General features: G+C 41.2%; 1 protein-coding gene across 2 annotated transcripts in view; it reads right to left on the reverse strand.

The window, feature by feature from the left end:
• Nucleotides 1–3,082: 3,082 nt before the first annotated feature.
• The window catches only part of LOC109418825 (uncharacterized), a 34,515-nt gene continuing 9,858 nt past the window's right edge, over nt 3,083–27,739 (reverse strand). The window contains exons 2-10 of one of the 2 annotated variants that reach the window (XM_062861140.1): nt 8,314–9,807; nt 5,667–8,175; nt 5,070–5,608; nt 4,772–5,007; nt 4,506–4,720; nt 4,286–4,443; nt 4,086–4,230; nt 3,838–4,020; nt 3,083–3,775 (exon numbers count right to left, since the gene is read on the reverse strand). In XM_062861140.1, the coding sequence (XP_062717124.1) occupies nt 3,527–3,775; nt 3,838–4,020; nt 4,086–4,230; nt 4,286–4,443; nt 4,506–4,720; nt 4,772–5,007; nt 5,070–5,608; nt 5,667–8,175; nt 8,314–9,533 (5,454 nt within the window). In that variant the 5' untranslated portion in view covers nt 9,534–9,807 and the 3' untranslated portion in view covers nt 3,083–3,526. The remainder of the gene's footprint in view (nt 3,776–3,837; nt 4,021–4,085; nt 4,231–4,285; nt 4,444–4,505; nt 4,721–4,771; nt 5,008–5,069; nt 5,609–5,666; nt 8,176–8,313; nt 9,808–27,739) is intronic. The other variant, XM_019693059.3, reaches the window with a different exon arrangement.

Here is a 27,739-nt window from a genome sequence, read left to right on the forward strand (position 1 = left end):
TAACGTAGTTCTAAATTAAAAAAAGCTTGATCAACTTTTAGAAAATTGTTATTATAAGGCAATAGCAAACTATTTTGTACATTACATATAAAACAACAGGGACGCAAATCTGGTGTGCGAAGATGTAATCATTGTCGGGGCCCGTGGCGTAGTTGGTCACACGTTCGCTTCATATGCGGATGGTCATGGGTTTGATTCCCAGCCCCGGCACTTGCCATTTTTCGTCAGTTGCGTTTCCCCCGAGAGCAACTGACACTGACCCTCTTCTGAGCCCCATAGCTCAAACGGACCCGGATACCTGGACATCGGCGAACTGCTACTCATAATGGACCCCCAATCGGACTGGAAAGGAACAACGGCCATCCATCATCATCCTTGTGCTCATCATTCTACCAGGTATAAAGTAGAAAAGCGAAAGCAGCAGAAAGGCAACCAGTTCGATAAAGTAGAAAAGAATCTAGGCCCTGTACAAAATGTAAGTGCAGCTGTCAATCGAAATTGCTCACGTAGTGCCCCAGTGGACATTAGAGCTGTAAATTAGGTTAAGTGATTAGGAATAATACATGAATATTAAAAAAAAAGATGTAATCATTCTGCACTTTCAACGATCATTTTGAAGTATTCTTCTAAACTTCAAACAAGAAAATCGTCGGAACTAATTATTATTTTTGGTTCCAATCAGAAAACTTACAACAATTAAAAATAATTGGACTCTGTGATGTTACTCCTCAACATTATTTTTAATGTGTTATGCTGTAATTCTCAAAGATGTAAAATTTATTAAAAGAAAAAGAGTCGTTTGAGGTTAAAAAAAAGTTCTTAAGCTGTAATATTGCAGATCAGTAAATTTCTAAGAAAAAAAGTTTATTCATATTTTCCTCGATATTTTTACTGAACGGCCGTACAGATATTACACAGGCTGAATGATGATTTTAATGTGTTATAAATACTTAATGAAAATTATCCCGTTTTTAAATTCGAATCGACACAATTAATAAACGGTATTTTGCTTGCTTGTTGTGATTGATCTTCATCACAAAACTATTGGAAAGCATTTCGTGGCATTTCACTCTATGTCCCGTACCGTTATACTTATGACACATATGTGATACAAGAATCACTGTAAATTTGCACTTGAAATGAATGCCACACTGATAATTCCTTCCGTCCAAGTCAGTCTTGTTAGAATTTTCTTGACATTGAGTACCGTTGTACGTGTGTCACACTCGTATCACATGTCTGTCCGGGGTATGAATCATTCAATATTGAAAATGTGATGGAAACTAAATTAAAACATTTTGCGCACAGATGCGTTGCATCACGTTCACTGTGGCTATTAAGTCGCGTTGAAAATCGCTTAAAAATCGCGCCGCACCGCGACGCGTCGCTTGACGCGTCTATTCCTGCTGCACCCTAAGGTGCCGGCCAGAGTGGACGTGTCACGCGACCGGTACCTAAGGGGCTGTCCATAAACCACGTGGTCATTTTTTTGGGACTTTTCAACCCCCCCCCCCCCGCGTGGTCATTAGTCCATACAAAAATTTTTATTTGTCCATACAAAATCAAAATGGTCATTGGCCGAACCCCCCCCTAGTGACCACGTGGTTTATGGACAGCCCCTAACTGCTGCTCAGTTAGCGACGGTTAGGAACGGATAAATGAGGATTTTCCGGATTCGCGACTACGAAGTTGCAAAATGTGCGTGAATGTTTACGTGAAAAAAAACGAGAGGGAAATATTTCGGCTTATTTTTCACGCACATTCTGACAGTTCCTTACGAGGTTTTTCATTGGTGCGACAAAGAGTTGGAATCTTTTTTAACTTCGAAGTCGCACGGGAATGGTCTATTCATCATTTTCTAAAAATAAAACGCTGTTAGAATGTCTGGAATCCGTGGAACGTTTTCTGGAAGAATCTCCAGTGAAATTTGTGAATTAATCCTTGTGGAGGGTCCTCTACAGGCATTTTTGAAGAAGATTTCATGGAAATTATGCCCCCAAGAATGTCATTCGTAAATTGCCATAAAATGGATAATGTATTTGTGGAACCTTATCGTTAATAATTTTGTTGATAATCCGTTAAGGTCCTGGTTAAGGTTTACAACCTGGGTTTATAAAAGAGACTTGCTTAGTGCTTAGAAAAGAAAAAGGGAGGACTTTCAAAAAATGTTACAAAAGAATCACAAAAAGAACCCCATAAAATTACTCCTAACATGCACAAGAGAAAAAATGGTACAAATTGTTTAACAATTACATACCACTATTAAATATTGCTATCAGGTTTAAATAAGTGATTCGTTAAGTGCTCCATCCGGGATTTCCCCAAGAAATTCTTCATGGTTGCTTTCAGGTGGAATGACACTTCCTTTACTAACGCGAAAAATCCGCATTTATCCGTTGCTAACCGTCGTTAACTGCGTCAAGATTGAATATCCAGGGGACCCGAGCAGGAGAAAATAACTGAAGAATACCAAACTCAGGTATGGAAAACTGAATACCTACAACACAGACAAACAGACGTAACACTCTGATAAATCCTATCGTACACAGAATTAACGGCCTTTTTCAAAATTTGATAGTTGGCCAACTGCCCAACCGTGGCGCTCGCATCGTTTTAATTCGAGTTTGACGTTTGCTCACTACCGTCACCTAGTTGATGGTCGGCCAAACATAGTCCTTTTAGCATTGGGCGAATATGTTTCCGTGACTATGATTTGAATCGAAAAATGTTCAAAGTGTTACGTCTGTTTGTCTGTGCCTACAATCTGAATGAGGTATTAGGAAGCCCTGTATAAGAGGTAAAATACCTAAAATAATAACTGGTGTATATTCTGTGCATAACACGTAATGACCTTAGGTATGGCAATACCCTGGGCAATACCTAAATAATAATCGGCGATTTTACCATACAAAAAGCATTTTTTTCATAATTGAAAAATACCTTAAGCAGTCCTCAACACCACAACAATAACTCGTTGAGGTATTTTAGCAATACCTATACAAAATACCAAAACAAGTTGTTTTAAATACTTGAGTAACCGGTAAATACTTTGTCGTGGTATGATACTTGACTTTGATATTATATGCTGTAGTTATGTGGCAGTTATTCGTTCCTGCTCGGGGAGGGAACAAACAAGGATGTTTCTCAAATAATTTTTATACGACAGCCGTCGTTGTGTGATTAATAGTGATTGTTTATTGTGTTATGATAGGTTCCAATGTAAAAAAAACTATTCCAAGTTGTCGGTAAATGTTTTGTAAAATGTCTCTAGCATAAGTTTTTAAAATACAACAGTTGCTTTGTGTAACTAAATTGTTACTTAACTTATTGTAGTTCATGTGTAACAAAATATACAGGTATTCTTTAAAATGTGTTTTATATAAATATCGCTCAACATACTTCTAAATGGCTAATCAACTGTAAAGAGTTGTACATATACATATTAGAAAAATCAATTAGATATTACACATAACATTGACAATGTTAGTTATAGTTAAAAACAGATACAAAAGTCAACATAGCAAATTTATTTAGCTTTATTGTTTGACGCAGGTCTCATTGCGTTCACCGCCATCGGGGGCGGAGCATTGGCCCCACTTCGGCGGGCTTTGATCCGAATCTGCAGCGTTGTTAGCAGCCCATTCAGTACGTCGTGGTTGGGTATCTTTTTGGCGAACAACAACCGCTTGACGGAATCGTCATACGTCAGCAGAGCGACCATGTTCTGCAGCAGGAAACCCTGGCAGTACTCCATCAGCTTCTGGGCATTGTAAACCTGTTGGTCAAATGATATTTTAATGATCTTAGGTCTTTCTGAAATGTTCATGAGTTCATTACCTTTGCGTGAATGTACATGGCGACCACGTTATCGATGTCGATCATTTCGGCACAACGGGCTTCGGTGTACCGCAGTAGACCTTCCAACTGGAAGAAACTGGCTGCCGCCATCAGCTCCAGAACATCTCCGGTAGCTACGTCCAGGGTGTTACATCCTCCACTATACAAGAATTGCATAACCAACTAGAACAGATAACGAAGAGGGTTAGACCTGCTGTTGACTCCAACTTCATAGATTCTGCACTTACCTCGAATATATGGTAGCGGATGTCGTTGATCTGGACAGTTGGAGTACCGGTTCCTTCGTTTAACTTGGAGCTCAGCATGCTCTGGAGACGTGGTGAAGCAGTTACCAGTACGATCTTGTGTCCGTAGAAGATACGATTTTCGACTCTGCCATATGAATTGGTTAGAATTCCTTAATTTCACCAAGGTTACTTAAAGTTACCTGAATGTCACATCGCTGAGTTCTGGATTGTTGACGAATTTTGGATCGATCCTGGACCCGTTAGACGGTAACAGTACAGGTTCCTTTATCGGTTTGATCGGTTCCCAACCAAAGCAGGTGCTGAAGATGTCTGCCAACAGTAAGGTGGTTCCTTCCTTCTGTAAAAGTCAGTTTCATTAAGAAAACCTATCTCGTACAATATGTTTGGGGTGTCACTTACTTTACTATAGCGGAATATGTTGAACAAAAGCGGCAGACATTCGGTCACGAACTGCTGACTGTAGTCGTCGGGACAGACTTGCAGGAAGTCTTGCAATAACTGATCGATTACAGCATCCAATCGTAGCTCATGGGCAGCCGCCAATGCGTGCATCCAACAGTGAAGTGTCCAGGGAACTCCAAGAGCACGCAACTCAATGGTTATATCTACAATATCTATAAGGTTAATCAATGGACCAAAGTCACGATCAGTTGATTGAGACTGACCTAGATGGTTATTCTCTGCACTATGATACATGGCCTCTTGAAGACTTTTGATTTGAGTTTTGTTCAAAGTTGGAGGAACCTCCGTTTGCCGATCCAGCTGAGTACGGCTTGTGCTGTCACCTTCCGCAAGCATTTCCTCCAGTGAGAGAACTTCACGGCTTCCTGGAGCCAGTGGGTGTGACAGCAGTTTCCGCAAGGATACCCGTTGACCGTGAGCTGCGGCTACAGATATAGCACTGCAATACATAGCGTAGCGTTATAATCGTAACATGAAATATTGTGAGGTTCATGACATTACCTATAGCAACCTCTCTGAGCGCTTCCGGAGAAACTCAGTGAGTCCTTAAGCTGCGTGGAGAGGAAAGCATGTGCTCCGTGAGCAAGAAGCAAAGACACGACTTCAACGACACCTCCACCGCTGGCAACTTGCAGTGGAGTTAAAGTACATTTGTCCTCACTCAGTCGGGCGCCACCTTCCACGTGGGCACCTCGTTCCAGCAGTGTCCGAAGAGCTTGGTAGTTTCCTTTGCACGCAGCGAAGGTTAACGCCGTCCAGTGTTGAGTTTCCGGATGAATGGCCGGGCAGTTTGGATATCCCACAGCAGGTACTTCAATGTTCGGATCAGCGCCAGCATCCAGCAAAGTTTGGATGGCACCATCGTCGTTACGGACTGCAGCGACCATCAGAGCGGTCAGACCTTGATGGTTCAAAGTGTCGTACCGAGTGGTTGGAGGTACCAGTGAAAGAGCCTGAATCAGAAGTTCTGCGCGACCGGTTAGCATTAAACGGAAGGCCAAGGCGTACGTTGCTCGGCGTCCACATTCGCTTGAATCCTCCTGCAAGAGTACGGATAAGTTAGGACACCAGGATAAATCGAAAACGCAGAATACTTACAATATTACTGCTAGAAGTTGAAGCAGACGAATTAGATGACAGTGATCCATGCAGAGGTTGCGTTTGACCGGAGTGGTTCGACGACGCTATGCTTTGGCTGGACAGTGTAAGTCTCTTAGAGGGTAACTCTTCTTCGGAGATGGTTAACCTAGGCGGACAATCCACTCCGGGTAGTAGCAGACGAGCGGCTTGCATTATGTCATCTTTATCAATGAGCAGTGCATGACGGTACTCGGCATGAGCAGACGAAACCCGGAGCCACTCGACGAGAGGAGGTAGAACAACGTAAGCTCGTTCATAACAAAGCTCCTGTATGTTGGTTCCACCGCCATTGGTGGCAACTCCGATATCATTGTGCTCGAGCTGTGAACAGCGCATAAAGTAGAACAACACTCGTAAGGCCGACTGTGACATCGTGATATGTTGACTTCTCAGCTGAGCTCGCTGAGCCAAATCCTTGAGTTCGTTAAGACTTCCCACGCAGGTAGTTAATAAACATGGTTCTAGCGCAGGGCTTTGATTGTTGGAGTTGATCGATGATTGACTAGCCCAACGTGGCATGGTAAGCGCTCCCGAAGCGACTCGGCCTGCATTCAGATGCGCGTAAGGCTGGAGAAGACCCCACAGGTCCCCAGAATTTGCAATGGCATGTTCCAGTCCACTTGCTGTGAGCGTAGCTGTCGGATCCGTAGGGAGACACTGTAGGAATATCTCCTCCAGTAGGTTCTCTAAACCTGCGCAAAGGTAGACTGCAGCGTACTCATGCACGAATCTTCCCAGTCTGGCATCGGCCATCCAACGATGGAATCTCCCAACCGGAAGCTGAAGACCGGCCCGAGCAGATTTACTTTGCTTCAGGGCACTATCTCCAGGAACAGCAAACATTGCCGCTGCACGAAGGCAAGCTTTGATGCAGGAATCAGCCAGAGCAGGAGATAGGACTATTTTGAACGCTCCCGAGACTTCGTGCTTCGAGCACAGACCCAAACTGCCCGAAAGTCGTTGTACCTCACGTGCAACTCGAACCAAAGCTCTCTGAAGAAGGTATCCCAATCTGGGGACTGCTTCAACAGACACTCTTTCAGAGTGTTCCCTACAACGACCGGACCTTAACACTCGTAGAACACAGTGCTGACTCCATGGAGGATGTTGAAGTTCCACCAAACGGTTGTGTGAATCTACCCAGACGAACTCATCGGCACTAGTTACATTGGTATTTACAGTTTCCAGAGAGCTGTACCTTCCAAGTCTTCGCTCTGGCTCGGAACTCTCCGATCCAGCACTTAGACTGCTATAGGTTGAAGTGCTGGTATGGGAGCGCATTGTAAGCTGCTGAATAGCAAGCTTGATATCTTCAAGCCCTCCGCCTCCCCATGGAATTTTGGCAGGTGTGGCTCTATGCCGTGACCGAGAATGATTGGTACTGGCTCTGGATCGAGCGCTTCGGTTCGTGACGCCTGCAGCCAAGCGATCTTCCGGGAGTGGACCCAGAGGTCCGTTCGTTCGGTTACCTCCGGGAGAGCTGCTACCATGCCCGGTATCGGACATGGAAGCATGCCCTGAGGAGCGATTTTCATCCGATGAACTGTGGCATTCGTTGACTCGCTGTAGTCCACGGAAGTCATGCGTTCCCGTATGATGATGAGTTCGCGTTATCCCCAAGGACTTTTGCGGTGGACCACCGAGGGAATTGGGCTGCGATTGTTGATGGTGGTAAGCCGGCATGGCGTGATGGTTTTGGGCGAAGTGTTGCTTGAGATGGCTAACACTGCTGGCATTGCTGGAGCTGTTGCTGCTGGCGTTCAGGGGTTCCGTGGAGGAAGTTGGAGAGTTGATAAGGTTATCGTTGCTATTGGTAAGACCACTTGAGTTGAGTCGTTTGGCGTTGTAGCCATTGGCACTGTGCTGGAGGTTGGATTTGTCCAGGCCGGAGCTGATCATGGCCGGTTGGGATTTGACCGGGGAGCTTTGAACGGTTAGTTTGGTGGGACCTGATACAGACCGGTGGGGACCTTGCTGCTGTGGAATTGCTGCGTGATGAGACCCGTTCAACTGCTGATGAAGGCCGTGTGGAGGGGAATGATGTTGTTGCTTGGAATTTCCGTTGCTGAATTTGGTGGGTCCTACGTCCCGCTCGGGGATCATGGCCGACGCGTTGTAGGTGAGATTGTGATTGCTACCGTGACTGGCAGCGCTCGAACCTGTGGTGTCTCCGCTTTGTTGTAAGCTTTGAACAGGTGATAGATTGTAGTTTCGAGGGTCCATCTGGTTGCCGTTCGGTGGACGGACGGCAATCTCCTTGGGAACTCGTGGTGCTGGAGTGGCCACCGCAGGGCTTTGGATCCGCGGTCCATTTGTGACGGGGTTTGAAGATGCGATATAGTGATTACCTGGCGAAAGCCCGTTGGAACCATTGTGGAGGTTACTGCTGGAGCTGTTGACCCCCGATGTAGAGTTGCTGTTGTTGGACGGAGTATTGACATGTCCATTGGCAACGGTTCCGGACGGTCTGTTGAGGTGAAGATAAAAAAAGTAATCAGTAACTAGCAATTTTAATGTTTCACATGAGTACAAATGTTACTGGAATGTGCTCACCAAGTTCCTGAAAGCAAAAAGTTCTATCTACAAGAATGGGTTTCTACATTACCGTGCCCGCCAGTTCTGCACGAAGCTCCAATCGAAGGGATCTCCGACTTCGTCATCGTTGCAGCCATACCCTTCTTCGCCGGGATCGTTGTGAAACACGGCATGAACGATATCCGTGGCGACTTTGAAGCTTTCTTCGATCTTGATGTTGATGACCCCGTTGAAGACGCTTTCAACGAACGATGGCAGTAGTGATTTGTTGCCGTCCTCGGTAGCAACCGTTTTGTCCAGCCGTCCGATCTCCACCACTTGGGTGTGCTTCGGTTGCTGTGGCTGTTCGGCAACAATTATGGGCGGTTTGTGGGTCTCGTTTGAGACGGCAGGGGCTTTCTTTTGTGTTATGACTACAGTTGCCGAACAGCCCGGTCCCATGGGGTCCGCGGTGGGTGCCCCCGGAGAACCTGAAGTCTTATTTTTCTCTTCCAGTACAGATTTGAGCTGTTGCAAGAATTCCTTCCCAGGTTTGGCTTGTTCTGAGGTATCTTTACGCTTTGGCTTGATGACGATTGAGTTTTGTCGTTTGAAGTGCATTTCTGCAGTTTCTTCGCAGAGTCGTTGTGCGTGGAAGACGTTCAGTTCTGTGGACTTTGGTGGAGGAGGTGTCGAGGGAGGAGGTTTGGGCTTTTCGGGTTTCTTATGAGCTATGCTGTCACCGAAATAGATGATCACTTTGTGATCTTTCTGTTTTTCTATTTTGTTCTTGATGTTTTGAGCGGAGGCTGAGATGGATGGAGGGGGAGAAGGTGGTAGATAGCTGAAGTAGTCATCTTCCTCGGTAAGGTTGGTAGTGCTTTTGATCATCTTTGGTTCGATCACGCCTCCGCTGTAGCGGTTTCTGTTGATCTTTGCAAAGCAGGAGATCTCGTTATAGCTTTGGGCTTTCTTCATCCGGTTGAGCTGCCGCGATGTGATGGCGGCTTGTTCCGGGAATTCGTAGTTAATTTCCGTCGTAGATGCACCCGCCGATGGTGTCGCGGAAGCACCATGGCGGCCATCTTTGTTGCAGTCCGAGGACATGCGGCGCTTGAGGATGAAGTTGTCGTTACGATTGAGTTTGTTGTTCTTGCAATATTTGGATCCTTGCGGAGGGGGTTTTCCGGCAACCGAAGACCCTTCGGCACTGCCGGCAGACCTGTCCGTCTTGCCGGCAGGTTTTACTTTTAGTTTGTATCCGCGTAGCTCCCGACAGAGACTGCAGGTGCAGTCTTCCGTGCACGTCATGTTGCTGCTGGCTGGGCACTTAGAGTTGATCCGTGGAGCTTATTGTAGCCGCCATCGTCGCCGCCACTGCCACAGCCGGTAAGGTTACAACATTTTCGCTTTGTTCAACAAACATTTTCACTTTCGATTGGCTGCGGGCAAACGGTGGTCAACGGGGCTAAGCATATGGGGCCGCATGTGTCAGTCGGATTTATGATACACACATGGGGGGCGGCAGTAGCCCAGCTGAAATGCATCGGGAAATTGTACTTGTTGGTCCTGCCTGCGCACAAAACTGCAAAACATAACGGCAAAGGTATAGAGTTAAATAGTATTAGCTAAATTATTTCGGACAGCCGCCACATTACGCGCGGTGGTTTCCCGCTGAAAGAAACACATTTAATATTTGAGCGTTTTTTTTTATTGCCAGCAACGACCATTGCATTTGGTTGATCGCGCTCGGTGCATTGCATTGTGAGCCAGGGCTAGATGTCGGTGCGATGTTATGAAATTGGCAGGTATTTAGAGCAGGAAACTGGTGGGCTTCTCATAAATTTGACTCAGCTGGGCGGAAAAATTACCGTAGCAGCGTCGACTAGGCACCGCACATGTTGGCAGGTTAGAAGACTGAGAGAGACTTCAACGAGTCAGAAGCTACGAACCCCCTATGCATGCTCAAAGTGTACATCGACAATTAAAAATCAGCCTTTGAACTAGAAACTGACAGTTTCTATGTTTGATTGCAGTTACAGTTTACTGAGACTACCCATACAACCAAAGCGGTTAATGCAGGACCATTTAGCAAGACCATGCTAAGAGTGTCTGGGTTCGATTTCTGGGAAGTAACATCAGAAAAACGAGTAGAGCGGAAAGATTCTCAGCATTCTATACAACTGAATAGTTACAATCAGAAAATTGCAAATAAAAACATTTGAAATGGTAATAAAAGTCCGCCCACGCAAACCAACATCCCTTACCGAATGATTGCTATTTGTTCTTCGTGATATAGATGGGCTCTGCTAACACGTTTGAAGTTCTTTTCATTATAGGGCATCTATACAGTTCGTCTAGAAACAATCATAACTCAAGTGACCTAATTCCAACTAGTTCAGTAAATCCTAATTGCACACAGGTCATTTACTATTAATACTACACGACTTTATCTTAATGAGATTAACGTCACACGTCACACACTTGTCAAAGAAATCTGTATAAATTGTGGCCGTCATCGATGCTGTTGGAGACCGGGCACTGGCGGCAATCATATGGAGCATGAATGAATGATCGCAATCAAATGTCGTAGCACAAGTTGACGTTACATGTGCATTTCCTTTTCTAATTTGCAGACTCGATCTCACTCAGCTAGCTATCTCGCGTATTACGGGTTACCGTGCCGTGCCGTACCGTACCGTATGCGAATACTGCAGTCGCAGCTCGACTCATGTAAAATTCATGTAATAAAGTCGAAAGCAATTTCGCATTAGCTCGAGTATCCATGTCAATCCTCTGCAGGCTGAACACAGGTGCGAGCGAGTTTTTCATATTTATGTCGCGAAATCCAGTGTACGAGTGCAGCAACTACGAAAGCACACACGAGTTGTCGACCAGCAATGGTACGATAGTGCTAAATGCCTTCTTAAGCGATCCGGCTGAAGTTTTTATTCACCACAAGAACGGACCTCGTAGAATTGGAGTGAGAGTAAGAGCTTTTTGCATAATTGAATTGCGGCGAGTATTTAGAGTCAGAAGGAAAAAGTTGGAGAGATATATTTATTAGCGCAACAGATAAGGCAAAGTGATGATTTAATTATGGAAATCGGTTGGACCGGTTGAGTGGAATGGAATAAAATATGATCTAATTGCAACTATGTGGAAATGTTAGCTGGATCTAGCTGACTCTTGCACTGAAATGGCTGATTAGCACTGGGGCAATATGATTTGTTCTTCTGAAAACTGGAACGGCAATCAAAATTAAAATGTAGTGTTTTAACGAAATTGCATTTATTCGAGAACCATGGAGTTACCTGGTCTATATGCAGTTTAGCTATGCCTGACTATTGCTACTCCGTAATTGTACGTTATCAATTCAAGAATCAGCAGAAATGTTGGCCTCGAGTGTTGCTGGCAACCATTCTCATTTTACAATATGATCCAAAAAAAAATGCATAAATCATCACCTAACTTTCATTCGCTCTTTTTGCAAAGGGTTTTATGTTCATTCCATGGGTTGGGCATGTATAGATTACTTTTATTTAACCCTCTTTTGGCATTAAGGTCATTTTTGACCCAAACTGTTCACTACGCCAGCGAGCTTCTTCCAACGTGATGCAAATGGAAGGTTAATCCATTTTTAGCAATCAATTTCTCCAGGCGATAGGGGATCCCTAGCTTTCATGCAAAATCAATTATGAAGGGACACTTTGGATATTTTCAGAAGTTTTGTTTTCTTCGTCATTAGGGGTTTTTGTCGGCGAAATTGTCTGAAATAGTATAATTCAGTTTGGTAGAGAAAGTTTTGTGATCAAATTTGACTTTAACTCAAATTGAGTAAAACAACCAATGACAAAGTTGTCGAAAACAGCATAGTTCTTCTAGAAATCAAGTTCCATAATGTTTTTTTTTTTTACAATAAATTACAATTCAAAACATCACAGTGGCATATGATTTGAAAATTCGTCCACATAAATTAGCCGAGGGGAATTATGCCCAGGGATTGGCGGCATGCACCGTGCGGTGCGAAAAAAGCGTGTGCTTCACACAATCGCAAGTGCTCGTCTCCCGTTTTGCCGAGAGACAAGAGACGTATGAGTGAGAGCTTTCATAATTGTGCGAGAGACAATCGCAGCACTAGCTCTACGGCGCAGGGAGTAATGCACGGTGCTTGGGACTGCGCTTGTCTCCAAACTGAAAAAATCAATTAATAAATTAATTGAAGAGTTTGTGTTTTCGGCAAAGTTGTTAAGCTTGTCAAGGGATGACAAGTGATGGGTCGTTTGATTCGAAATTTTTCCAATCGTGCGTAGTATCAAGCCAAGCGCCAAGCACGGAGACAAGCACCGAGAGAGTGCATACGACAGAGCGTGAGAGACAGGAGAGCTCCAGCGCGCGGCAAAGTAAACGAGCAACACACAACCGATTGCGCGTACTCGTCTCCTTCTAGTTTGTTGTGCTGTCTCGTAGCAGAGTGTGCGGCACGCAAAGAGTTTTGAGTCGCACCCTATCCCTGATTATGCCTCTGCTCGGCGGCAAACTTCTCTTGTACAAAGTACTACATTCTCCTATAAACTTTTTCAGGCCCTTTAGAAAAGTTCTGGTGTTAGTAGTACTCAGACCCAGGCATTGCACTTGTGAGCGAGCTCAACGAGCATGAGCCTAGTGTGATCGCAGTGTCCGGGTGCTGCGAGCGATCTGTTATGCTCAACTCCTTTAAACTCAGGGATCACGATGGCTCACTTCTGCAATAAACAATGAGCTAGAGTTTGCTTGACGACGCCTTTCTTCTTTGCCAGTCGAAAATCATAGCAAACCAGCACTATTTTCATGCAGCCACTTCTGTCATGACCTGAATTTGTAGAAGTTGGTACTGCTCAATTGGACCAGCGGATAAACCACGACTTCCGGATAAAAAACTCAGCAGTATGGAACGTTTGACACAGTCAGTCACAGGGCCGGCATGTTGCTGGGTAATCCGGAGGGGTTACGAGAAAAAAAGCGGATGGAAAACTGTGAAGTTCTTATTGACTGATCCAGTGGATTGGTATTTGCACACCTCAATGGTGGCGGTGCCGCTTGATTGGGCGATGGCGTATTACTACGAAAGTGACCTGGGTGGCTTTTCCTTTGTTGACGCAATCGATGGTCCACGAACGAGACCGCATTATATTAGTAGATTAGGACTCTACGGTCCGAGGAATAATAGTTTGACAGCTCGACACTGACTACGGACCGAGTGGGACCATCAATTAATGACGTTATTTTTTTGAGATGGAGGGGAACCCTCTTATTTTACTACGAACCATGTATTAGGATTGGGAAAAAAGGTTACGATGAGGGAGTTAGTGTCAAAATGCATCATTACTATCTTGAGCCCTTTGGAGTCCTGGTCCAACCATAGCCTGTAAAAAGCTACTCAGAATAAGAGAAACATCGAAATACAACAGTTATTTATATTGGTATAGGTTTCATATACGAAAAATGCGGTCGAAAATGTGACATTTTTTCCATAATAAATCCAAGCTCAGCTAGTTTAGGTACAGTGAGCTGCGGTGCTCAATGCTCATTTAACTGATGAGCGGCCTAGTTCAATGAGCTTGAACGCTCAAGGCCTATCTTTCTGATGAGCATCAAGTTAGCATGAAATTGGCTGAGTTTTGCTCGTGAGCCGAGCTTTTTCAATGCCTGCTCAGACCTAAAAAACCAAATTATTTTTGAAAATATTTATGTAGACCTTGTTATACTTTATGGACAAACATTTTCAAATTTTGTAGTTTTTCTATACTTACTGCATTCTTAAAGGTTTAAGACCTTTTGCCTCGCGATGCACTTTTTGGAAATAAACTGTCAGAACCACTGGCTTTTGTCAACACAAAATTTCGGAAATTTTGGAAAATGAACTTGTGATCTTCAACTGATTGTTTTATCAATGCTCTAGAAGAGGTTTCACTAATGTCCAAGATTCAGTATTTGGTCATAAGTACCTAATCCAATGAAACTTTCCGAAAAGCAATCCGAGCAAAATTAGCAAAAGGTACATAAATGTTGTTAGTATCCAATCTACGAAGTATACCGTAACTACGCTAACGCTATAAGTACCTAATCCAATGAAACTGGTGGGAAATTGGAAATCAATTACAGAGTATCTTTTGTGAGACAATTACTTCTGTGTATTTCAAGTGTATTTGCAAATGTTGTTAACACTTATAGATAGATTTTTCCGGATGGATACTTTAGAAAAAGCCGGTGACACAAATTGACAAGCTAAGGCATTGTATACCCGAGTAGGTGGAAAAATCTGATGAATAGCATATTCAGCTATGATTGATTGAATTACTGAAGAGCAAAAACTGATATTGGTTTGATTAATGTAAGAGGTAAAAGAACAGAAATGATAGCAAAATCTAATATGGTGAACTACTCAATAATAGCTCGTTAAGATATTACAAGATCAAAATAATGGCAAACAAGATTTGGGTATATTTGAGTTTTTCCTTTGTTTTAATTTATTGTTTTAATTTATTTGTCAAATAAGCAGCCATGCAATAGTCATGACCAGGTTTTGAGCGATTTTTTGCTGAATATCTAGAAAGTTTAACTCCCAGAGAAACGCAAAGTTTGGAATTCCTCAAGCAAATTTATCTGAAATATTTTCAAACACTGTGTGACGAATTATACACAGTCGAATCTCCATGCCTCCATATTGAATGGACTGTCGAGATAGGGTGATATTGAATTGAAGACCCAATTTGTAATGTACACTAGATTGAATAAACCTCTCCAACTCAAATGGGCTTATCAACACATAAGAAAAAAAGAAACTAAAATAACTTCAATAAGAAACTAAAATAACTAAAATAAGAAACTAAAATAACTAACTAAAATGGGCAAATAAGAAAATAAGAAAAAATAATCGACCCATAAGAAAATAAGAAAAACCGCGACATAAGAAAATAAGAAAAAGGCATGCAGATTGAAGTGATCGATCAAACCACTGAGATAGGGAGATATATCGAAATGTAGAACATCAAGATGCAGAACATGGAGAGTTGACTGCAGGGTAAGGTGGGGCAATATGCACCCCCTAAGTAAATGTAGTGAAATAACTAAAGATTGAGATGATTTTATGGGTGTCTTGCGTTTCGAAAGATAGTTTACTACTTTGTCTAAGAGACGTAAACTTTTGATCCGCATGCTATCAAATTTACCGAATCAAATACACCAAGACCTCCATTTAAATAACGAGTCGGGACTGCCTAAATAGAATTTTTACCTAAATGGATTAGAAGATTGCAAAGAAGTTTAAGAAGGGTGAGTGACCAGGAGATTTAAAGGGGGCCAAGCGGGGTTTCAAAGGGACTTCATGGGAATTTCAGGAGAGGAGGATGAGGATTGTCTATGGCGTTACACCGAAGGGAGGAAGGGGGGGGGCTTCAGGGGTATTTTCGGGGAGTTTGGAAGAGTCTCAGTTGCCTAACATGGGATCCGATGGGTTTTTTAGGGGATTTTGAGGGCATTTCAGAAAGCTGGATAGGATGGTGAGTTTCAGAGGCGTTACGTAGGCGATTTCGGTGGTTTCTAAGGGTCTCAGGTGCGTTACCTGGGGTCCGAGGGGGTTTTTGGGGGATTTCGAACGCATTTCAGACAGCTTCAGATGGTTTTTGGCGAGTTTCACATGCGTTACTCAGGCGTTACGTAGACGTTTTTGGAGACTTTTGAGGGTCTTCGGTGCGTTACATGGGGTCCGAGGGGGTTTTAGGGAGATTCCGAAAGCATTGCAGAAAGCTTTAAAGGATTTTTGACTAGTTTCAGTGGCGTTGCTCAGGCATTACGAAGACGTTTTCGGTGGTTTCTGAGGATCTCAGGTGCGATACATGGGGCCCGAGGGCGTTTTAGGGAGATTTCGAAGGCATTTTAGAAAGCTTCAGAGGATTTTTGGCGAGTTTTAGAGTTTACTCAGGCGATACGTAGGCGATTTCGGTGGTTTCAGAGGGTTTCAGGTGCGCTACATGGGGAACGAGGGGGTTTTAGGGGGATTTCGAGGGCGTCTAAGGAAGCTTTACACGTGACGGGTTTTAGAGGCGTTACACAGGCATTTTAGGGGGTTAACGAGGGTCTCAGGAGTGTTACAGGGGATTTTGAGGGAGGTTTGGGGGCTTACCAGGGCTTACAGTTTCTGAAAATACATTTTGGATCACAGCTCTCAAGTAAGCTTCAGCAAGATTTCAGCGGCGCTTCAAAGCGTTTCTTAAACGATTCAGGTTGCTCAAGAAAGTTCTTAGGAAACCTTAAATAGTCCCAAACCAACCCCATCCCCCCTCATTGCTCCCCCTGAGCATGCCCTGTACTCCCCTTAACTCCACTTGCAACAAAATTCCCTTAAACCAACCTTATCCCTAATCTAAAACACATCAACTGCACAGAAAAAAATATGTACCGTAATCCGGGGTATCATTGATCAGCGGGGTAACATTGATCGTCTTAACCCACCTCATGAAATGTTCAAACAAGAATTTTACAACCTAAAATAACTTAAAAAGTACATTATTTGTAAGAATTTGGACAACATATTCGAAATCAGCGACCCCGAAATTAGTAAGTAAGGGTATTTCCAACACAAATGAACATTGATCACTGATATGATCAATGTTACCCCAAATCAACACAATCAAAAATTTGATTCAAAAACCTATTTAAACATGTTTAAAAGTTTTACAATACTTTTTCGAGTAGCTTAACACAAACTCAGAGGGCCAGTACTTCTTTTAAAAATATAAAACATGTAACGTTTGCTTTAACAAGAGAATTATTCAAGAAAGATAGAAAATTCTGATCAATGTTACCCCGGATTACGGTAATTAAAATTCAGCTAGAAGTCATGCACATAAAGGGAATGCTAGAGTTAGTGCATTTTTACATGAGATATAATGTAAAATTACATTATCATCGTGTAAATTCCCGCCAACTATCGCGTAAACCATCATGGACTTCAACCGGTTACGTGACTATTAGCGGAAATTTACACGATTGTAACGTAATTTTACATGATATCTCATGTAAATATGTACTAACTCTGGCATTCCCTTTATGTGCATTATTTCTCGCTGAATTTTACATGAATATTTTTTCTGTGTGCTCTGAACACAATCAGATTCCATTTAGGTAACGTTACTTAAATGGAGGGACCTAAATAGATTTTACTTAAATGGATTCGACCTAAATGGAGGTTTGAGTGTAAACAATTTAAAAAAGTGTTACGTTTTAGGTGCAGACAAACCTGTTAAGGGCAAAATGCAACTTGAGGCGGGGCGAAGCGACATCAGGCATTTCCCGCTTTGAATTATAATGAAGTACCAGGGGGCTCCATTTAACTATTGACGGCAGAATGGAATGTGTAGGAGACGAATGGTAGTTAATGGGTTGATTTTATATAATCAGCGCGTAATCGCTTAAATTCCGTGTTGAAGCACACAGATAAAAATAATGAGATTTACACGTCATGTAAACTTTATTTTAGTCATGTAAACTTAATGTTATGATGGTTTACATGATACGTCATGTAAATTTGTGTTATATGTCATGTAAACACCCAGAGTCATGCTGAATTACATGATATATAATGGAAGTTTACATGATATTTTTTGAACTTTACATGATATGTCATGTAAACTTCTGTGAAATCCCACGCTCCAATTATGTGCATCATATGTCACAGAATTTTACACTCTTTTTTCGATCTGTGCATACAACAGGAGACAAATACGGAAAATCATAGTTTTCCACACTTTTCATTTGAATTTTCCAGTCATTCTTGGGCATGTTCGGCCCCATGTTACGTCTAGTTTGCTTGCATCTGAAGGAAATTCAATTTATTCATTTAAAAGTGTGAGGGCTAGCGTGGGACATAGGGGTCGCTTTATCAGATCAAGGTTTTTTTTAAATTTTATTTCGGGCACTGAGTGACTGTACACAATTTTAGCGCAATTAGTTATGCTTACACTTTGCGGAAAATTTACTTTTTGCATTTTCCTTATAAAAGAATACATTTTTTCTGAAAGTATGTAACCGATAATGTAAAATATAGCCTCGGATGTTTTGAAAAACTTTGCCAAAAATCGCAAAAGGATCCTATTCTTGTGACAAAAGTTATAACCCACTGATCGTATGAGTGGGCTTAACATTTAACATGTAAAGAAATAACATCAATTAATAAAATCTCAATGTTTGGCCAGAATTGCCAAGAGTATATCTTCTTCCACATGCATCGGTTCGCTTTGCGGTCTTCGACAAAGTTTTTCGATACATCCTAGGCTATACTTTCACATTAGCGGTTATATATGGTATAGTACAATTTTGAGCAACTTTCAAGAAAATATACGAGAAAGTATGTTTTCTTATCTCATACAAACTTCAATAGCGATACGCAAAATGGATGCTAAGCTAAGTCGTTTGAAACCTCAAAGAGTATCTGGAAAGCTTTGATCTGTTGAATTTGATCAATTTTAAATATTTCCATACAACGTAGGCCCACCCTAGCAGGGCGTTTTACCCCAGGTTACCCTATATGACAAGTCTGAGTCTCACTTAAACCGGTCTCAGTCTTTTTCATTACATCTATCATAAACAAAATGAGCATGAAGTTCGATTAAAACATGACCATGACTTTGGATTGAAGATTAAGATGAAGAAATCTACTTATGGATTGAAACAAAAACATCTAATCAAGTAATAATATTTGAAGTATTTTTCGACAAAATCTAATCTGAAAGACATCCACAGAGTTTGGTCGACTTTCACTTATTCATTAGGAACTTCTCCTATTCCTATGCCGGATATTCTTGAAGTCTTACATGATTTTTTTTCCATGAACTTTGCCAAAACCCTAGAAAAAAGGAATTTTCATGATTGAGTAGACAACCTGAATTTGTTTTTCAATGCATTTGAGGATTTTCAACCATTGACGACCAGTCATTTTTTTTTCTACTTTTAACGTTGTACATCAGAAACTCAAAAGTGAAAGAAGTAACGACGGCCACCAATTCGGTTCATGATGTATCATAAGATTTGCGGCTATAATTTCGAATGTGTGGAAGGTTTCCGATTTCACAGAAGGACTTCAGATTAGATAAACTGTTTCTTATTCGTTTTAAGAGGATTAATGGTGTTTAGAGGGGATCTCAGATGTTTAATGGGATTTCAGGGACGTCTGAGACCTCCTACCATGCTCTCGAAATCCCCTGAAATGCCTCTGAAAATAAAACTCTGATACCTCCTGAAACCCCTTGGAGCCTCCCAAACTGCCCCTAAAACCCCCTTAGATGTTGAGATCCCTGAAAGTTCATAAAATGCCGACCACCTGAGGCACAATGAAATGTCTCTCAAACCTCCAGAAACAGCCCTGAGACCTACTAAAATGTTCTAAGACGCCTCTAATAACCCCTGAAATTTTCTTAGATTCCCTAAAACCTCACGAAGCGGCTTTGAAACCCTACCAAACGCCCTGAAACGTCCTCAACCCTTCGTTAGTTGCGCTGTTGTATTTTTAACAACACGCTATAAGCTCGCTTGTTGTACACGGCATCAGCGCCAGTGTTGAGCTGACGGTGATGGCTAACCGCGCGACTAACGGGAGGTTTGAAACCCCCATTAGCAGGAACACTCCTGAAAGCATCTAAGACCCCCAGAAATGCCCTTGAAACACCCTGAAACAACATTTAACTACGCTGGAACGCCCCAGAAGACCCTCTGAGACGCCCTGAAGCTTCTTGAATTGCTTTGGTTTTGTAGCCTCATGAAATATTTTGAAACGCTCGGAAATGTCTGAAAACCTTTAAATCCACTTAGAACCATTGGCATTTTCTGAAACCCTCTAAAATCCCAAAAACCCTCCACAACTTCTCTAAAAATAAAAAATAAATCCTCTAAAACTCCCCTAAAACCTTCCTGAAACTTCCTCAAACGCCACTGACAACCCTTTAAAGTTTCCTTAAACCTCTTTGAAATCCCTAGAGACACATTTGAAACCTTCTGAAACACCCTGAAAGCTCCCCAAAACTTATTCAAAATTCTCCCTAATTTGCTTATTTTACATTCCCTTCCTTGGATCTGGATTCCTGAGACTAATCCCCATTTGCTCTCCCGCTTAAAGCCATGTTTATTTAGTACTAGCTGTCCCGGCAAACTTTGTCTTGCCAATCTTGTGGTGGTTTGACAGTTTTTGAGCTCATTTAAGCACCGCACTCTAGATTGGTTTCATTTCGATCGTATTGGTTTTCTTCCCAGGCCATAAAAAATCAGTACTTATCCATTTTCTTACTTTTTTAGTTCATTTTCGTACCTTTTTTTACTTATAAACATAGCCACCATGAATACAAATCAAACCACGCAAGAGTGACCCTGATCGGTTCAGCCGTTCTTGAGTTTTGTTGCCTCAAAGAAACTTCAAACTCATTGCTAATTTAAGGTGAAACGGGACGCCGTGTTATTTTTCCTATCTTGCCTCTCTTTCTAACAATTTGCCTCGCGATTTTGAAGATGGTAATCTCGAGTTCTATTGCACTGAAGATGATGAAAAACAATCAGCATGTGCAGTGCAAGTGAGCATACACAATGATAGCTTTTTGTTGCAAAATATGAAGTAGAATCTGAGATTACCATCTTAGTAGCAACAGAGCAATGGCGGATATTTACCCGACCGTCCCGTCCGCCCTTAAGCACCGCACTCTAGATTGGTTTCATTTCGATCGTGTTGATTTTCTTCCCGGCTCTTGAAAAAACAGCCCTTTATCAATTTTCTTACTTTTTAAGTTGATTTTTGTAACTTTTTGTACATATAAACACAGCCACAATTAATACGAATCTATTCATGCAAGGGTCATCCCGATCGGTTCAGCCGTTCGTGAGTTTTGTTGCCTCAAAGGGACTTCAAACTCATTTTTTTATATATAGATATATATAGATTCTACTGAAGTACTAGATACTTATATGTCATCCACACTGTATCACGCTGGCGCTGGTGGTATACGCTTAGTATATCTGTCTGGGTCTGGTGGTATGAATAAATAATGATGGTAGATCTTCTAGAATTCTAGATGATCGACACATCAAAAATTTCGTTCTCCAATTGCACACGAGTATTTGCAACTTATAGACATCGCCCAATTGTGTCATATTTCAGTTGCAGTTCTCAAAACAGCCCGAATTACGCTTTTGGGGTTTAGTCTGAGAGGGGGGTCACTCATATACCATACCACATAGACTATAATATTTGGGCACCCAAGATTCGTAGGCTTCTGTCCATAGCAAAATTAAAATAATCTGGTATAGACTGCACTTAGATCCTGATGTTGCCACATACGATCGAGAATACCTCTGCATCTCCACAACCACCACAGGATGCGACAGTTTATGGGCAGCAAGTCTGCACAAGTCACAATATAATAGAAGAATCTCGTGTTATGACAAACAAAACTACAACGTCTGGTGATTTCTTCGCCAATACTAACCCTTAAGTTACTTACTGAAGTCAAGAAATAAGTATTACAATGTATTCATGTTAAAGGAATTATAAATTAAGCAAGCTCCCAATTATGGCAGCAAAGCCTTTTCAACTACACACATCACTCGCGAATGCATAAATATGAATCATGTCCACAAAACTAGGTTAATCTTTAACCATGTAGTACAAATCAATAGCTCCCAACTGTCTGCCTGCCCATTTGGGCAACAACAACAAAAATCTCCCAAAACATTGCCCTGCACTGCACGAGCTTTAAACCCACCACCACCGGTCCCCGGTGGAGCCTCACCCCATGTCAGGTGTGAGCCTCCTGTAGCTAAGCAGCGTAAACTGCATGCAATCACCCACCACCGACCGACCGCACGCCCATCTGTTCAAGTGTTCAAGTGGCGTTCGGCGTGGCGTGGCGTGGGTAGCTCAGTAGCACTCACGAAGCGCACCACCAATCGCCTATGGTGGCGAACATGCGCAAAGGCGATAACACACGCCAACCTCCCGCCAGTCAAAGCTCAACTCAAGTCGACGCGGCGGCGGTAGTCTTTTATGAATGAGCCACGCCAAATTGATGATTTATGGGTGCTTGTTGCATATGAGCAAAAAAAAAGTGCACAGGCGAAAACGAACGTGCCGAGGCAATCAATTTGGATAAGAAAAAATCGGATAGGGAAAACGGGCGAATCTAGTGTTATGTGTTGATAGGTTTCAATTTTTGAACTGATGTCATTTGCTGATTATTAGGATATCGGATCAACTTATATCACCGTCGAATGGTAATGGTTATGCGCACAAATAATGCCTCATAAAGTTTTTAGCATAGTGTTTACGGGCACCCATATTTAAATATATCGCTTTCATATGATGCATAGTGAACAGCAATAAACCATACAACTCGAAATGACTAGGTTTGACTAGAAATGGCAAACAGCACATTAATTTAGCGTAGCCACAAAGTAAACCGCAAAAACTAAACTTGTCTACACTGACCTAGCTGCAGCGAAGAAAGAAAGGGGAAGTTAGAGAAATAACAAACAACGAAAACATGTGTACAAAAAGCAGCACAAATGGCAAACGTAGTCGTAACCACATTTTTTTAACATCACTAAATGGGTATATAAATGTAAATGTTAGTCATTGAGGGGCATTTTCTGGCCATCAACCATCCAAACGAGTATTATACATTTGTTTCTTGTATATCCTCGTATATTTTATTCCAATTGGTACATCGGTATAACCAACCAATTGGGGATTATTCAACCAGAAAGAAAAAAAATGGAATAATGCCCTAGTTGAGCTTAAGGCTCATCGGATCAATAAACTTAGATGCTTATAATCCGAATCCGTAAGCGTAGTATATTTAATAGTGATATGCCCAGTGACCATTGCAAGGACTGTTAACTCGCTAGTCGAAAATTATTCCAGATAAGAGAAGCAAATAAATCTTACGCACTCACGTTGAAAGTTTAATCTCGAAAAAGTAAAATTTCTCAAATACCACTGCAATACGTCTTGCTTAAATTACCATACGGGTGCATCTACAACGAATGATTTCTTTTATTTTTTTTCTCTTTCGGGCATAATGTGGACTACGAATCATTTTCGTTTGCTTTGTTTTGCTAAATATGCTAGTCCTACTTGGCCTCCTCCACACCACACTATTATTATTTGTCAAGGTGTTGCGACTGTTGGTGTCATTTCTCTCAGAATGATACGATAAACTGCAAGTTATGCATGTCAGAACAACTAAAAGAATCTAACTTTCTTTCGATTTTTTTTTCTGGTAATTTTTGAAGATTTGCTACAGAAATTACACCAGGATTTCCTGCGACAGTTTTTCAAGGAATTCCCTAAGAAATCCTTTCGGGTATTCCTCTGGAAAATGGAATTATTCCGGCATTTTATTCTAAAACCTTATTCAATGTGTTTATGCTTTTTTCTCGCCAGTGCTATGATGATGAGAATGAGTTCTACATTTTTTTCGTTATATTTTTGGAGAATTCTTCCAGTAACTTCATTAGAAATTCCTTCGACATTTTTTTGATTGAATTTCTTTGGCAATTTCTTTAGTAATTCTCATGAATTTTTGATATGGATTTTTTTCTCCAATCCAGATATTTCTTGCGGAAACCCTCAGGCAATTTTCCCATAATTTCCTCGGGATTTTTTTTCAAATTCATCTGGAGATTTCTTCACAAATGCCTCTGAAAATTTATTAGGGGTTTCCCGGCAATTTATCTGGAAATTCTTTCGGCTTTAAATTTCTTCGGCATTTATTTAGCAAATTCCTTAAATAATTTTTGAATTTTTCCACAATATTTCGGGTGAAGTAGCTAAATGATTCGTAGGAGATATTTTTTAAAAAAATTGCAGGAAGAATTTCTAAAACAATAGGTAAAAAAATCTGGAAGACATTACTAAGGAAGTTAATAAAGACATTTCTTGAAGAATGACGAGTGGAATTTCTGAAGAAATTTGCCAGAGGAATCCCTTAACAAGTTTCCAAAGGAATTTGTCGGAGGAGTTCCTGATGTCCTGATGTCCTGAAAAAAAAAAATACCAGATGAATTCCAGAAGCTATTCCCTAAATCATAGGTTCCCCAACTTCTTGGGTGGCGACCCCCTAAGTATTGGGCTAACTTTTCGCGACCCACCAGGGAAAAGTATAAACTAAAAATATCAAAAATAAATACAAAATTTACACTTATACCAATAACCACAAAGGGCTACTGTTCCTTGCGACCCCCCTGGGAAGTCGCGACACACAGTTTGGGAAACTATGCACTAAATAATGCCGAAGGAGTTGAAAATATGCTTGAGGAATTTCCACAAAAAATGCTGTGAGTATTCCTTTATTACCAGAGCAATTTCTAACGGAATAGTCGAAAAAAAAATAAGAGCTATTGCTATAATTTCACCCGGATCTCTGATAATTTTCCCATGAATGCCAAAAATTAGTTAAGAGATTCCTCCGGCAGTTTTTTTTTCAAAAATTTTGAAATTTCTTTATTGAATTAGCAAATTCCTTCGAGAAATTTGTTGAGACCTCCTGCATAAAATCTGCAGAAATTCCTCAGAAAAATATTTTGAATTTGCTCTAACAATTTCTTTCCGAATTACTCCAGTTATTCCTTGAAAAACTCATTTGGAAGTAAGCTTAGAAATTCCTGCATGATTCCTTACACAAGTTCTTTCGCCAATTCTTTTGGAAATTTCTTCGGCAGTTAATCTAGAGTTTGACAGTTTCTTAAGGGACTTCTTTGGAAATAACTTGAGAATTTCTAAAAGGACCTAACGAGGAAATTTTTGAAGAAATTCTCGGTAGTATATCCTAAATCATTGTCGTAGAAATTCCTAGCTGTGTTGCCAGATTTCTAAATGAAACAAATGAATGCCGGAGACAAAGTTCTCGGAATTGCCCGAAGAGTTCCCGAGAGAATTCCGGAACAAATTTCCAAATAAATTCTTAAAAAAAAATGACATTCTTCAAGGAAATAAAAAATAATTGCCTAAAGACATTACCAAACCCTGGAAGAGTTGCCGGAAAATATAAAAAATAATTCCAGACATTATCTCCCAAAACTCTGGAAAAATTGCCATGGAATCTCAAAGTTAGTGCCTGAAAAATTCTAGTAGAAGTTCCCGGAAAAAATCCGAAGAATAGATGAATTCTTTAATGAGTTTCCAGATGAAATATTGAAAAAATGTTTGGTACAAATTTTAAAGGAATTGCAGGCGGAATTATAAGGCAATTGTCAAAACAATCCGGAGGACATCATTAAAGCAAATTTATCAAGAAATCCCTAGAAGAACAGAAGGAATTATCGCCAGAGGAATTTTGTAACAAGTTTTCAAATGAAATTGTTGATGGAATTCCAGAATTAATTGTTATAAGATGTCCAAAAAATACCAGCGGAATTCCAGAATAAATTCCCTAAAAAGATGCTGATAAAATTCAAAAAATGCTGGGGGAATTTCCACAGAAATTTCCGGAAGTATTTTTTTTTTTGTTTAACCAGAGCAATTTCTAACGGAATAGCTGAAATGATTTCAAGAGTTATAGCTCTATTTCCCCTCGGAATTTTGTAAAAACTTCTGTCATACTTTCCACAAAGAATGTCATTCGAAAATAAGTTAGGGGATTCTTTCGGCAATTTGTTTCAGAATTTTATTTTGATATTTCTCCGTCAAATTAGAATGAGATCTGCAATAATTCCTTCAAAAATTGCCCCGAGAAAATCTTTTAAAGCTGCTCCAATTCCTACGGAAACTTCTCCAGGAATTCCTCCGGAAATTCCTCCACGAATTACTCCAGGGATTCCTCCAAGAATTCCTCCGAAAATTCCTACAGGAAGTCCTCCGAAAATTTCTCCAGGAATTCCTCCGGAAATTTCTCCAGGAATTCCCAATGAACTATAGGAAGAATTTTCGAAAGAACTCCTGGCGGAATATTTTGAGAAAATTCCTAACAGAATTCCTGGAGGAATCCTTGGAAAATTTCCCGAAGGAAGTCTCGGAGGAATTCTCATAAAACCTCATAAACTCATAAAAACTTCAGGGGGAACTTTCTGGAGAAATTCTTGGAGGAACTCCTAGAAGGATTCCTGGAGGAAGTTCCGGAGGAACTCCCTGAGGAATGCTCAGTGGTGCTCCCACAGGAACTCCTGGAGGAACTTACTGGGAAAATTCCTGAAGAAATTTCTCAAGGAATTATAGGAGGAATTTTTGAAAGAACTCCTGGCGGAATATTTTGAGGAAATTCCTGGGAGAATTCCTGGAGGAATCCTTGGAAAATTTTCCGAAGGAAATCTTGGAGGAATTTTCATAAAATCTTATAAACTCATAAAAACTTCAGAGGAATTCACGGAGGAGCTCCTGAAGGAATTTTTGGTGGAATTTAGGAGATATTCTTTAGGTGATACCTGTTTGAATTTTCGGAAGAAACTGGTCACTTTTTTGGGATTGTTTGGCCAAATATTGGTCACGTCTAATGGAACTTTAAAGCATCAATAGAAAATTCTGAAGAAATTGTTGAAAGAGTTCCTAAAGAAAGTATTAGCAGGATTCCTCGAGGAAATGCCAGAGAAAATTCTAAAAAATACCAAATAGTTCATAAAGAAATTGCCAGTGTTCTTAAATAATGTACCGGAGGAAGCCCTTCACACATTTAACAGATAAATTCCTAAAGAAATTTCCGGAGGAATTCTTTAAGCAATTTCCGGAAAACTTCTTACAGATTACCAAAACAATTCTTTAAGCAATTTTGAGAGCAGTTTCGTAAGATATTCCTAAAAAATTGCTGAAGGATATTCCAGAGGAGTTCCACAGAAGGTTTTCGAAGGAAATCCTACGATAACACGGTCCGACAAAAAATCAACTTTTGTTCTGCCCAGCTCTAAATTTCACCTTTTCTGATTGCTCCCGACTAGAAACTCATAAATCCGAAGTTTTGACCCTCCCCCTCCTGGGAGAGGGGAGGGGCATTGATTTGAAATTTTGAAAAATCGAAAAATTTCGAGGTTTTTCGATCGCCATTTCGGCTAAATGCACGATGTCAAAAAAGGAAAAGGTTGACCACGGAGCTTTAGGGGTTGTGCAACTATCAACAAAATTTCACGAAGATCCATCAAGCCATTCTCGAGAAACGGTGTTTTTACGAAATGATGTTTTAAAGATTTCTTATATTGCACGCAAAGAATCCAACTATGGCACAATTGTTGATTTAACCATGTCGTTTAGCATCATAGTGTCTTCGAGGAAGTTTTTCACTACAATAACGTGCTTCTTTTAACCTGTTGGTAAAAATGATCAATCCCCCTAAAAGTGAGATAGAAAATTTACTTTTTTAATTTTTCAAGATACATGGTTGATGTCTTCACAAGAGTTGTAGAAAATGCTCTTCTGAATAACTTTGTCGAAGACGCCAAATTCGTAACTCCGTTAGTTTTCAAGACACGTTACGTTTTCATTACCGGCGGTCTCTTGAAAGTGTTTTTTCCTC

Source organism: Aedes albopictus, chromosome 3 (assembly GCF_035046485.1).
Source record: "Aedes albopictus strain Foshan chromosome 3, AalbF5, whole genome shotgun sequence".
NCBI lineage: Eukaryota > Metazoa > Arthropoda > Insecta > Diptera > Culicidae > Aedes > Aedes albopictus.